At 41.9% G+C, this 14,002-nt stretch overlaps 1 protein-coding gene across 4 annotated transcripts in view; it reads left to right on the top strand.

The window, feature by feature from the left end:
• Positions 1-14,002, top strand: part of Gng2 (G protein subunit gamma 2) — a 105,935-nt gene that overhangs the window by 67,512 nt on the left and 24,421 nt on the right. Inside the window, exon 1 of one of the 4 annotated variants that reach the window (XM_055606325.1) lies at positions 10,668-10,825. The exons of 2 other annotated variants lie outside the window; for them this stretch is intronic. In XM_055606325.1, the coding sequence (XP_055462300.1) occupies positions 10,810-10,825 (16 nt within the window). In that variant the 5' untranslated portion in view covers positions 10,668-10,809. Of the gene's footprint in view, positions 1-10,667; positions 10,826-12,124; positions 12,175-14,002 lie in introns of those variants that run through there. One more of the 4 variants, XM_055606328.1, reaches the window with a different exon arrangement.

A 14,002-nucleotide genomic window follows, 5' to 3' on the forward strand; every position in this document is an offset into this window, starting at 1 on the left:
GGGACTCATCTGTCCATGGCTGGCTAGCTGGATACATGTGGAACACACGGGGAGGTCAGGTTCCCTGCTCCACCACTCCCTGCCCTTTTCCTTTCAGACAGGGCTCTCACTGAACTCAGAGCCCAAGCAATCCTCTTGTCTTCATCCCTATCATCACCCACAGCACTGGAGTTACAGGCCCAGCTCTTCTTTCTTTCTTTCTTTCTTTCTTTCTTTCTTTCTTTCTTTCTTTCTTTCTTTCTTTCTTTCTTCCTCTCTCTCTCTTTCTCTTTCTTCTTTCTTTCTTTCTCTCTCTTTCTTCTTTGTTTCTTTCTTTCTCTCTCTCTTTCTTCTTTCTTTCTTCCTTCCTTTCTTTCTTCCTCTCTCTCTCTTTCTCTTTCTCTTTCTCTTTCTTCTTTCTTTCTTTCTCTCTCTTTCTTCTTTGTTTCTTTCTTTCTCTCTCTCTTTCTTTCTTTCTTTCTCTCTCTCTCTTTCTTCTTTCTTTCTTTCTCTCTCTCTCTTTCTTTCTTTCTTTCTCTCTCTTTCTTTCTCTCTCTCTTTCTTCTTTCTTTCTTCCTTCCTTTCTTTCTTCCTCTCTCTCTCTTTCTCTTTCTCTTTCTTCTTTCTTTCTTTCTCTCTCTTTCTTCTTTGTTTCTTTCTTTCTCTCTCTCTTTCTTTCTCTCTCTCTCTCTTTCTTCTTTCTTTCTCTCTCTCTTTCTTTCTTTCTCTCTCTTTCTCTCTTTCTTTCTTTCTTTCTTTCTTTCTTTCTTTCTCTCTCTCTCTCTCTCTCTCTCTTTCTTTCTCTCTTTCTTTCTTTCTTTCTTTCTTTCTTTCTTTCTTTCTTTCTTTCTTTCGAGTACCAGGGATTCAAACCGAGGCTCGTGCCTGGTCACCAAGCACTCTTACCTAGTGAGTCATGTCTCCAGCCCTCTTGTTTATCTCCTAAGATGAGAGGTGGTTTGGCATGTTTATATGCTGATGATAGTGCCCCAGTAAAGAGACAAAAGCAACTATTGATGTCAGAGGGAACTGGCAACACAAGAGGGAGGGTCTTCAGACTGCAGGAGAAGATGGGGCCCAGCCATCCCCTGAGAGGGAGCCACCCTGGCACAAGGCAGGGGGCACCCATTCACTTGCCCCAGAGCCAAGAAGCCAAGCTTAGGAAGGAGGATGCTTGGGTGAGACAGAGTGGACAGCACTGGGGAACATGCATGTCCTCATCTAGTTGCTGTTGTTTTCTAACTGAAACAAGAAGCAAAGTTAACAGCAGAGAATGAGCACAGGGAGCAATGATGTGCAAGAGGTTTGAGAAGAGAAGGGTGGAGAAATCATTCAAAGAGAACCAGGGATATGTGGGTGGGAAGCAGGAGCCGCTGTACTAAATTCTGGGTTCTCACTGATCAGGGCCCTGTGGTCTGTGCTCACTTCAACTGCTCCAGATTCACCTAAGCAGGCCCTGTCCAGCTGGTGTGATAGAAAAAGAACCAGGCAAGGCTGCAGTGGAGGGGGAGGGGAAGAGAGGTGCCTTTGCAGATGGTGGGGTGTGAGTCTGGTAAGGTCTGTCTCCAATAGCTTTGAGGGTCACTGAAAATGCAGTGAAGTAAGTAGATTTCAATCCAGGGTAGGGTGGAGGAAAGATCAAAGAGAGAAGAGTTGGGGTATCTATACCAAGAGTAGTTTGGAAAGCCAGAAGTGTATGCCTCAGGTGGGAATGTCTGAAACTCCCTTCTTACTTGGGTTGCTACTGGCCTCAGAGATTTTTCCATATATTTACCCATGTTTCTAAGGTGTTTGATTTTGGAGTGTGGCCTGACAGAGTCCAGATATATGGAACTCACTGATACAGGAAGAGGAGAAATAGTGTACCAGGTCTCTTGAATAACTGACAGAAAGAACCAGAAAAGAATCAGCACTCATCAGAAACAGCACCATGAGGTAGCTCATGTATAAAGCTAAAATTCAGATTGAGGGTCCTAGCCTCAGCTTTCAGCACTGGGTACCTCTCCTCACGGATGCTCTTTGGGTTCCGAGTGCCAGGAGTTCACAGCCTCCTGGCTTTGCGACTTTTCCAGCTCCTCTGTCTTTCCTTTCCAATTTTCATAACAAGATACCACACCTCCAAAAGAAAAATGTCCTTTAAAAATTCCCTGGAGAGCCACACAATTATCTTTCCTCACCCTACACAACATTAAACCTATTTTATTGAAGTGCAGAAACCCGCTCAGCAAATACTATTCACACTCTAATCAGGAAGCCTTTGTAGTTCAGTTTTCTTCCCCCCCCCTTCATTTTAAGTCTCCATAAAGCAGTACAAAAATAATAATAAGATGAGCAAATCAAGGTTCCTGCCTTTGATCTCATTATATTAGAACAGAGTGATCACCACCAGGGAGCATGGGGCCACAGAGCTGGCACAATGTCATCCCCACTCCCTGAACCTGCTTTATGTTCTCACAGGGTTGCTCTGGTTGTGGCTGTTGATTTGAAGGGAGGAAAACACAACTTAGCAAGAAATCTGGACCTGAAAAATATTCCCAGTGTTAGGGAAGGGGATTGTCAAATGCTTTTCTAAAAATCCAAGAAACAGTTAAAAAAACAGTGCACCTAAGTAGGTTAAAGATGATTTTAAGTACTGACATTTGTAGTCATGTTTCTAAGGCAATTCAGATAATCTTTCTGTCTCTTGTAACTTTTGGGTAACCAAAACATAAGGGTCAAAGTTCAACAGGCTTCAAATACCTCACATTTCACACCTGTTTAAAGTGAATGAAAGAAATGGAGGTCAGAGCCCTTTTAAAATTTGTTTATTCCTAGGAAAATCCTTAGCCAGTTCCTGGAGAAGGCCTTTTTTCACAAGCTAGTGGTACCCCCTCTCTTCTACAGGAAAAACAAACAAAAAAAACAAAAAGAATTTATTAAGTAAAACAATGCTACTCTGGGCACCAGAGTTTAACAGGGCTTTCATAAACCTGTATGACACATGCTTAAAGTGTTTAATGATTGGTCATAAAAAAAGATTCCTTCTTTGGATAGATGGTTTTATCTACAGGACAACTTTTAGGTTTTGTGTACTTTGGGAATTAAGGATTTTTGGTGTGTTACCTAAGGTCAGTTAAGTTTACCTTCTTGGCCTTTCCGGAGCTGCTCTGGGTGCCTGGTGGCTTCATTCTATGAAGGTCGGATAGAATGGAAGAAAATTGCAGAGTATTACTCTGCAATGAAAAATAAGGAAATCATGAAATTTGCAGGTAAATGGTGGGACCTAGAAAGGATCATCCTGAGTGAGCTGTCCCAGAAGCAGAAAGACACACACGGTATATACTCACTCATATAGACATATAACATAGGATAAACTTACTAAAATCTGTACATTTAAAGAAACTAATTAAGAGAGAGGACCCTGACTAAAACACTCAATTCCCAACCCAAAAGGCAAAGAGGATGGATATCAGTAGAAGAAGAAAACAGGAAACAACCTAGGAACCTGCCACAGAGGGCCTCTGAAAGCCTCTGCCCTGCAGACTACTGAAGCAGATGCTGAGACTTATGGCCAACTGTTGGGTAGAGTGCATGGAATCTTATATAAGAAGTGGGATATAGTAAGATCTGGAGAGGACAGTAACTCCACAAAGAGAGCAACAGAACCAGAAAATTTGAACACAGGGGTCTTCCCAGACACTCATACTCCAACCAAGTACCATTCACGGAGATAACCTAGAACCCCTGCACAGATGTAGTCCACAGCAGTTTAGTGTCCAAGTGGGTTACATAGTAATGGGAAGAGGGACTGCCTCTGACATAAACTGATTGGCCTGCTCTTTGATCACCTCTCCTTGAGTGGAGAGCAGCCTTACCAGGCCACAGAAGATGACAATGCAGCCACTCCTGATGTGATTCGATAGACTAAGATCAGAAGGAAGGAGAGGAAGACCTCCCTTATCAGTGGACTTGGGGAGGGGCATGCATAAAGAAAGGGGAGGGAAGGTGGGACTGGCAGGGGAGAAGGGAGGGACTTATGGGGGGATACAAAGTGAATAAAATGTAATTAATAAAATAAAATTAAAAAAAAAGAATGGAAGAAAATGAGCATCAAACATGGCTCAACAGCTTCTTGAAATAGTGCATGCAATGATGGTGGTTTTAGAACTACACAGTCAATTATTACTCCAAAGAGATAAAGGTATGCATGCATCATGTATGTATTAGTCCAAGCTGAGTATGTCTCAACTCTAAAACTTGGGACGCAGGAGTGTGGGTTTATTTTGGATTCTGCAGTACTTTCATATATAGTGAGCTATCCCAGAGAAGCTTGAGGTATTCTCGATAGTACTTTAAGTATTCCTATGTTTTGCTCACAAACTGTCACAAAGGTCAGGTGAGGAATTTTTGTGCCGTCTTGGCATTTTGAAACATTTCAGATTTCAGATTTTTGGATGAGCAATGTTCAATCTGTTTGTGAAAGATGAATTTCCAGCCCCTAAGTCAGCATGCAAATAAGCTCATCTGTCCTTTAGGGAAGATGAACAAACAGCTCTCTTGAGAAGCATCCTTTGCTTGGTTCACCACCAACCCAGACATTTCTGAATCAGCAAAGGCAGTAACCATTCTAACTTAGTGACATTATGAGAGGAAAGGTTGCGTGCCCCTCCACTTTTGCCTCTTACATTTTGCCTCTAATCCCTTATAAATGAAAGGATATTTGCCTGGCCATTTATTTGTTTTAGGTACTTAGAGAAGGCATTTCAAACAGTATCTATTGCAGGAATTGTATTGTTCAGTGTTGCTGGTGGAATTGCTCATTATGAGGTATAATACAAATGTTGACACGATTGACAGGGACGAATTAAAATCACTTTATCTTCTAGCAGAGATGTGTATACGGAGGTAACTCTTGCAGTGTAGACAGCAATACCTCACCCCAGAAAGATGCCATTGCATAGGACCCAGGAAATGACCATATATTAGTTAACATTATCTTTTCAGCAGTGGGGACACACACACAGACACATGCAGACACACACACACCAAGATGGGGGAAACACTGATAAATTACTGCAAAAGTTAAATTAATTGTGTATAGTTGAAAGGATTATAGGGAATTCTTGTTTTCTGAATCTTTATGCTTTTTGGTTTGCTAAAAAGATGTATGTAGCTCTTTTATAAGAAGAAAGGTGGTGGGGCAATTTGGCTAGGTAACTCAGCAGGTAAAGGCATTTGCCTGACAACCTGAGTTCAGTTCTCAAGACCTCTGGTAGAAGATAAGAACCAACTCCTGAATGTTGGATGTGTAGCATAGTGGTAGAGTACATGCTTAGCAAGCATGAAGCCTGAGGTTCTGAGTTCAATCTTTAACACTACAAAAGAAAGAAAAAGAAAAAAGGAAGGAAAGAAGAAAGGAACCGCAGGTCAATCCTTTTTTGAGTGGTTGCCAGAAAATGTTAAATGGGAAGTTGGTCCACTAGTTGTGGGCTTATTTTTGCCTCAAGAATGTGTGAGAAGTTCTAGACTCAGAAGCTGGGTAGTTCCCCCTTGGGAACCTTCTGCCACCAAAGAGCCAGTGAGTCACATGTATCCAGGAGTATGGGTAGTGGGATAAAGAAGGAGTCTCTGCTGAGGCTCTGCTCTTCAAGGGTGGCACACATGTGCTGGGCACTTACTGTACAGAGGAGGGCTGAGTACAGGAGTACCGTGAAGGACTTTCATTCATTAGACAGTATTTAGTAGGCACCTACTCTGAGCAGTTTCAAGTTGCTGTCCTTAGTTTACATTCACGAAGGAAAGAAATGGTTCACAACTGTAGTACATTAGGGGAATATAGTACATTGATAAAAAGAACCAGAGTGGTGTGCTAGGGAATGACAGGAGCTGGACAGAGGCCCTTCTATAGGCGTGATCAGGAAACTTGATATTTGAACTTGTGCCTGAGTGAGAAAAGTTCATGGGCAGTACCACCTGACAGCAATGGAGAATTGCAGGCAGGGGAGGCAGCATGTACAAAAGCCCTTGGGGAAAACCTGGAGCAGACTGCTTAGTGAAGATTTTGGGTGGTTCAGTAGCAGGTCTAAGGAATATCTATTGTATAAAAATCTGAGCCAAATAATGAGCTTTAATAATGCCAAACAGTAAGCAATAACTGCAAAAAAGTTAGAGAAATGGCCTGGATTATCCTGGCCTAGGTTTCTGGACTGTTTCAGACTGAAGGAGCTGAGAAGGAGAGACACGACAAAACCACCATGGCCACTACAGGCCTGAGGTGTGCTGGGAGAGCAGAGAACTTGGCTGAGGAACAGAGCTGGAGATGTGAGCTCAGGGCAGGCAGTGTTTCTCTTGCCAGAAATGCTTGCTGTGGGCTCTGTCGGTCCTTTGCACACAGGAAACAGGCCCAAGGAGAATGCAACAGCCAATTCCGTGAGCCTGGCTGCTAGGCTTGCCAGCTTATTCTGTGGTATAAGAAACACCATTTGTGGACATGGGCCTGCACTGCAGAAGGGAACAGTGAGAGAAGCTGTCTTCCAGGAATCATTGAGGGAGCTTACAGCATGTTCTAGAATCTTCCTGGCAGCTGGTTCCTGCAGAGGCTTAATAGACTGTGTGATTGTTGCTTCTGGATGCCACCCATTAAGCACTCAGTGAATCCCTGATAATTTAAAATCACAACTGACTTTCAAATTACCATCATCTCTTTGACAGATTGCTCATGAAAATTAGAAATGTCAAAGGTAGATGTGAGGATTTCCTTACTCTCTCCTCCAAAACAGATCTCTCCCCCTGAACTATTTAAATTCTCGTTTATTATTTAAGTTCCCTATTAACAGAGTTCACAGATTCTCTTCTTTGCTGTTCTTATTCCATGATTCTGTTTCCATGTTCTTTGCTATATGGAATATAGTTGTTGCTGTACTATTTTTAGGTCACTATGCTCAGTGCTGGTTCTGTAGACAGTAGCAATCATTGTTCTCTGTTCCCTGCACAGCACTCCATAATTTACAATGGTCTGCTGCAAGGTTAGGCACACCCATGAAATGCTCACTTTACAGCCAAGCAAGAGAGGCCCTGGGAACACTCGCCTTTCCTCCTTATCACAGCCAGAAGCTCCTGTGCCAACTAGAACCCAGTGCTCCTGTCTCCTGATGCATGCATTTTCAGTCTTGTGTCAAGTATCGTGTTCATCAAGGGATGTCGTACTCAGACAGTACGACAATAAAAGCAAGCCTGAGTGGAAGAGGCCCAGTTCACATTTGGAGAGCTCAGCATCTCTGCTGACCAGCAGACTTGTCCCATTTAGTAAGCCAGTGGGAACACTGGAGCCTCTTTAAGGAAGCTCAGCCTGGGAAGCCTACCAAACTCCAGGAAGCATTTTTATATTTGGAATCTACTAAGAATTTAAGAATGAAGCTGTGGTTTTTCTATAAGGAAATTAATTAGCCAATAGATAATCTCTTCAAAGAAGCAGAAGGCTGCTGCCTGTCAGATCCCCATTGCCTGCTGTTACAAATGATTAGGCCTCAGTGGTTAACAGTCATTTCCATAGAAACCAGCTTGTATTTTTTTTTCTGTCCTCAGAATCCTGTAGTTTATGGTCTAGGCTTCCTTCCATACATATAATAATTTTTTAAACCTGCATATATCATACAGACTACTAATGTTTCCTTGGTGGGAACAAAGCTCACCTAGCATCCAAGAATACCAGCTCCCATTTACTAAGACAAGCCATGACCTTATCCAAGCTAAAAGCTAAAAGCTGACATGTCATCTTAGCATAGCTATACTGCCTATTTCCTTCTGTTTCATTTTACAAAATTCGTGAGTTTGAAGGTAACATTTTTATCAAGCCCTGTGTTTCTCATGAAGGCCATGAAAATCAGCCAGCTTGTGTCCACAAGGAAGACTCCATCTTGTTAATGTTTTTAAAATACAGCAGTTTGCTGGGAATTAGAGAGCTGTCATTTCAAGTGATGGTTTCTGGCACAGATGACTTGCAGGGCTGCCTCTCCACCTACACACCGGAATCAGCCCTCCTGCAGAGTAGAAGGAAGCTGTTGGAGTAAGCTTTCTCCCCTTCCCTAAGTGGCACTTGCTTCCTAGAGAAATCTGGGATTAGAAATGTGGATCTGAAGTCATTACTGGCCCGGTTTTTTTCCCATTTGGCCCAATAGCAGGTTCTGGTTGTTGGTTTCATTCACATTAGCTTTTTTGGAAGAGACCTACAGAGCATAGTAAATGGCTTTAATGTGTGTAGAAAATGACTAAACATGTACCAAAGACCCAAGATTAGGAACAGACTGGTTCCAGCCCATGGCATAATGAGCTCCCTGACCTGTGAACTCCATGAGGCTACCTAGGGATGGCTGGTCTTTCTGTGCCTTCCCATCATTCCTCCTGCCCTTTTCTGTTCTGCCTCCCAGCCCTTGTCTTTCCTGTCTTTTACACACAAGTCAGTGACTCATGAAGCCCAAGATTGTTCCACACCTTCTGTGTCCAAGCTCCTTCATTCTGTTGGTGTGGACACATATATACTGCGTCTGAGCCCTGCCCAATCTGTTTTCATCTACTTTTTCGTTCTCTGCCTCAAACCTTTACAGTGCTGCTCAAAAGTGAGCATGGACAAGGAAACCAAGATACTGTGACTCCAGAAAGATTTTTGTGACTATCCAATTGTTGAATGGCTAGGGCTGAAGGGACGAAGATGCGTGGTATATTCTCATCCCAATACCCCAGAGCTTGAAGGTGTTAAGGGAGGAGCAGCAACTCAAATAAATCAAAGAAAGTGAGTGTGTGCTGAGGCTATGTGCTATTCTGCTATGTCTAAGTCCAAGTAGCCAACTGGTAGCCGAAAGAGTTGCAAGACCAAAGTGTGAGACCCCCAGACTGTGAGACCCAGCAGATTCATGTGGGATTATTTGATCTATACTGCAGCCACTGTGCGTAAGGTCACTAGTGTCCTGATGGTGAATTTGAAAGTGCATATAATCTGATGTTAGTGCATATGAATCAGTATATAATACAATCAATTTGATGATATAAATTTATATTTTGATAATATAAATATATAAATTATATATAATAATATATAATATCATTTGTGGTATGTATTATATACAAAATATATGTCAGTGTTTTTACAATAAATTTGAGTAAGGATCAAAAGGTGAATGGCAAAAGTGCCCAAATTCAGCTTGGATGATTATGGTGTGACCATTTAGTACAGATATATATGCGGATAAATCACTGTTGAATCTCTGAAAAAAATTTTAATTGGAACATTTTAAAATTGGTCTTCCAATTTAAAATGAACCAACCATCAAGCACCAACGATATGGCTGGCTGACCAGTGAAAATAGCAAAGACATTATCAAGTAGCTGAGAGACTATAACCTCGAATTTATATTCCAGATTTATAAATTGATTAAACAAAACAAATCAACACCCCCTCCCCACACACACCTACTGCAAATATCAAAACATGGTGCAGAGAAATGCATAGTTGTAATTAAAATAAATGTTTCTAGGGAAATTTGTCTGACTGCTTTAAAAAACAAACAAACAAACAAACAAAAAAACCATTAAAGGATGACAAGAATAAAATCCTCCACAATTAACTTACATTTTCTAAGGCATTCCCAAAACACGTATTTATCTTTGTGTCATGAAATAAAGGGTTGTTGTTGTTTTTTGTTTTGTTTTGTTTTTTACAAAGCCAAGTGACAGGAAAATGTATGGTTCTTTAACCAAAAAGTGCCTCCTGAAGAAATTGAAAGTGCTGAATGTGTTTTTTGGGGTAAAGAAATTGTCACCACCCCCATATATTTCTCCTGGACCTTGGATGGGGTGGGGACTCAGACAGTGAAAAGAATAGAGTCTTGTGTGTTCTTGGGTTTGGAATTCAGGTGGGATGTAACATTCCTGCAGACTTCTATTAGTCCCTCACATAGAATTCCTGTGGCTGTTCTGGAGTTATTTGTTATTTGTGGGTTTTGTTTTTGTGTGTGTGTTTTGTTATGGGCAAATCCAGCTCAACATAATCTCAGTCTACCAGGATGCTACACAAACAATATTCTCCCTAAGTGAGCAGGAAATATAGATACTGAGATGCGAATGAGAATCATGAGCTCTTAGCCCTCATTCATCACTGGGAGGGTTCTGGGAATCATAAAATACCAGGCTGAGTAGGTGGTGGGTGTTTTCTGCATGGTGCATGTTCTGTGAGCAGCTTTGTTGTGCATGACTTGCTGCCTGTCTTTTAAGTGTTCTTCCACTGAGGGCACCAGGGGCATTTGGAACAGCACACTTCATTGTATGTGGCAAGCTGCAGAACCCTCAGCACATTACATACATTTATATCAACCTTTATTGTCTCAGCCAGAAGCACACACAACTTTCCAAATGCCTTCTGGAATCACTGCCAGAGGGTCAAGAGGAAGGTGTGGAACAAAGATTGAACCTACTTGAAATTGCCATAAGGTAGAGGGGAGGGAGGGGGAAAGAGAGATTAAAATTCAAGAATGTAACAACATACATGCCAATACATTCCATGCTACATGACAGATGCCAAATGATGCAGGCTTTTTGATTGGTACAGATGCTAGGACAGCTTGCTAGTTCAAAGAAAGTCACTCTAGCATTTGTCCATCTCCCCAGGTGACTCCCAGAAATGCTCTGAGGTCTTCTGGACTTTCCCCCAAACAACTAAAACCAGACTCAATTTTCTCTGCCCTATGGACTACTGGAAGAGATGACCACCACTGCCCAAAATGTCTCTGTTGGAATCTTGAGGGCTCAGGGCCAGGCTTGGCTCTGCAGAACTCCAGTGCATCACCAAACACCAGGCTAATGAGAGAGCAGGGAGGTGGTGTATAGAATTATTGCTTTGGGTTTGGTTTTGGTTGGGTTGGATTGGGGTTTTGTTTATTTTGTTTTGTTATGCTGGGGATTGAATTGAATTCAGGGCCTTGGTATATTAGGAAAATGCTGTACCACTGAATACATCCCAACCTGTATTTTAACAACAAAAGCCTCTCCCCTCCCCCCTTTTTGCTGCTGGTCTTTAAGAGCTATGTGCAATCTGAAACTTCATCTGCACGTTCTCAGCAGAATGCCCTTCCTTTTTTTTTTTCCAGAGCCATTTCAGCTATTATTGATTTTGAATTAGTTTCTTCTCTCTTAGAATAAATGCTGTATAATATAAATTACGTGTAAAACAAACCAGAATATTAGCAAAGTATTACTGATTCCCTGTTGACATGTCTAAGCATCTGATGGACTGTACCTCTCTCTTAAGCAAAGTGCTCACAAAGTGAAGTATGTGATTCAGCCATACTTCTCCATGTATGCAATTGCGTTCTACTCAGTTTGGGAATTAGTAAGGTGCCATTTCTATAATACACTAACAAGAAATGATCTGAAGGGAAAATTTAAGAAAACTAAGTTGTACGTAAAAGAGCATTAAAAAAAAGAATATTTAGTAATTAACGAGAGATAAAACATGATGAAAACTGACACACATTGCTGAAAAAAATTAAAGAATGCACAAACCAATGAAAGGCTATTCCAAAGCCATGAGCTGAAAACTCAGTACTGACATGTCAATACTACTCCAAAGAATTTTACATTAATGATACCTATTAATATTCCAACCATATTTTTAGCCAAAATGGAAAAACCCATCTTAAAATTTATAAAAAGCCTTTCCATTTTCTGATATCTTCTTCTAATTCTTTCTTCAGAGACTTGAAATTTTTTTCATGCAAGTCTTTGACTTGCTTGGTTAGGGTCACACCAAGGTACTTTATGTCCTTTGTGGCTATTATGAAGGGTGTTGTTTCCCTAATTTCTTTCTCAGTCCTTTTGTCTTTTTTATACAGGACTACTGATTTTTTTTTTTTTTTTTAGTTAATTTTGTATCCAGACACTTTGCTGAAGGTGTTTATCAGCTGTAGGAGTTCCCTGGTAGAATTTTTGGGGTCACTCAGGTATACTGTCATATCATATGCAAATAGTGATACTTTGACTTCTTCCTTTCCAATTTGTATCCCCTTGATCTCCCAGTAGAGGAATGGATATAGAAATTGTGGTACATCTACACAATGGAATATTACTCAGCAATAAAAAACAAGGAAATCATGAAATTTGCAGGCAAATGAGAACTAGAAAAGATCATCCTGAATGAGGTATCCCAGAAGCAGAAAGACACACAGGGTATGTACTCACTCATAAGTGGATATTAGACATATAGGATAAACATACCAAAATCTGTACACCCAAAGAAACTAATCAAGAAGGAGGAGTCTGGCTAAGATGCTCCTCTACCCTGCAGGGTATCAAAGCAGATACTGAGACTTATAACTAAACTTTGGGCAGAGGGCAGGGAATCTTATGAAAGAAGGGGGAGATAGTAAGACCTGGAGAGGACAGGAGCTCCACAAGGAGAGCAACAGAAGCAAAAAATCTGGGCACAGGGGTCTTTTCTGAGATTGATACTCTAACCAGGAACCATGCAGGGTGAAAACTGAGAACCCCTGCACAGATGTAGCCCATGGCAGTTCAGTGTCCAAGTGGGTTTCATAGTAATGGGAACATGAACTGATTGGCCTGCTCTTTGATCACCTCACCCTGAAGGGGAAGCAGCCTTACTAGGCCACAGAGGAAGACAATGCAGCCACTTTTGATGAGACCTGATAGACTAGGATCAGAAGGAAGGAGAGGAAGACCTCCCCTATCATTGGACTTGGGGAAGGGCATGCATGGAGAAGAGGGAGGGAGGGGTTGGGAGGGGAAGAGAGAGGGAGTTACAGGGGGGATACAAAGCTAATAAACTGTAATTAATAAAAATAAAAAAATTATAAAAAGCTTTGAATATCTGATCCAAATAATCCAAATAATCCAAAACGACAAATTAAAGTAGTCCTCACACCTTCTAGAAGGTCCTCAAGACCTTCTAAAGCTGTGTGGTCAGAACAGTGGCAGAGGCCACCTGTCTGTGGACCAGTAGGACAAAAGAGAGTTCTTACATATTCAGACAATTTGTGACAAGGGTATCAATATCATGTGTCATAATCAATTTGGTCTGCCGAAATGAAAATACAGCCAAGAGTCCTCTTCCTACTTTGTAGGTGTCAATCTTTTCCTCATTTTTCTCAGTGGAGGGAGGCAAGAGCCTCTTCCATCTCCTAATCATGTTTATAGGACCTCCACCTGCAAGATGTAATTACCTTCCATAGGCCTCACCTTTAAATTGGGGGCCAGGCTGTGAGTCTCTCAGAGGACAGCTATGCTAGGCTCCTGACTGTGAGCATAGCAGGATATCTTTAATTGTGTCAGGGGTTGGCCTCTCTCCCATGCAGAGGGTCTCAGGTTGGTCCAGGCTGGTTGGACATTTGCTCAATTTCTGGCAAAGAGTAGGGAGTCTTGTGGACAAAGCAGGGGGAAGGATAGAAGGACCTGGAGGTAACAGGAGCTCCATAAGAAGACCAACAGAGATAATTAGCCAGGGCCCAGAGGGGCTTGTGGAGACTGAAGCACCAACCAACAACCATGCATAGACTAGACCTAGGGTCCTACACATGGACAGCCAATGGACAGCTTAGTTTTTATGTGGGTCCCCTTGTCTTGGGAGTGGGAGCTGTCTCTGACATGGATTCTGTTGCCTGTTTTTTTGATCACTTCCCTCCCCAACCCCCCTGGTGGAGTTGCCTTACCAGGCCACAGGGGAAGATGGCACGTTCAGTCCTGGTGCAGCTTGATGATCTGGGGTGGGTGGGTAGAGGGGACTCCCTTTTTCTGAGGAACAGGGGAGGGGAGGGGGAAAGGAAGGGTGGGACTGGAAGGAGGGAGTGAGGGATCTATGATCAGGATGTAAAGTGAATAAATAAATGAATAAATAAATAAAATGAATTGGGGGACTGGTAATAAGCTTCCACATATAAGGTGGGAGGACAAAACAAACTTTTAGTTTATAATTAGTGAGGGAAAAGATAATATTTTCAACAAATGAGGTTGGGAAAAATCAGATGGCTATAGGCAGAAT

The sequence above is a fragment of the Psammomys obesus genome, unplaced genomic scaffold (assembly GCF_907164565.1).
Source record: "Psammomys obesus unplaced genomic scaffold, mPsaObe1.curated_primary_1811, whole genome shotgun sequence".
NCBI lineage: Eukaryota > Metazoa > Chordata > Mammalia > Rodentia > Muridae > Psammomys > Psammomys obesus.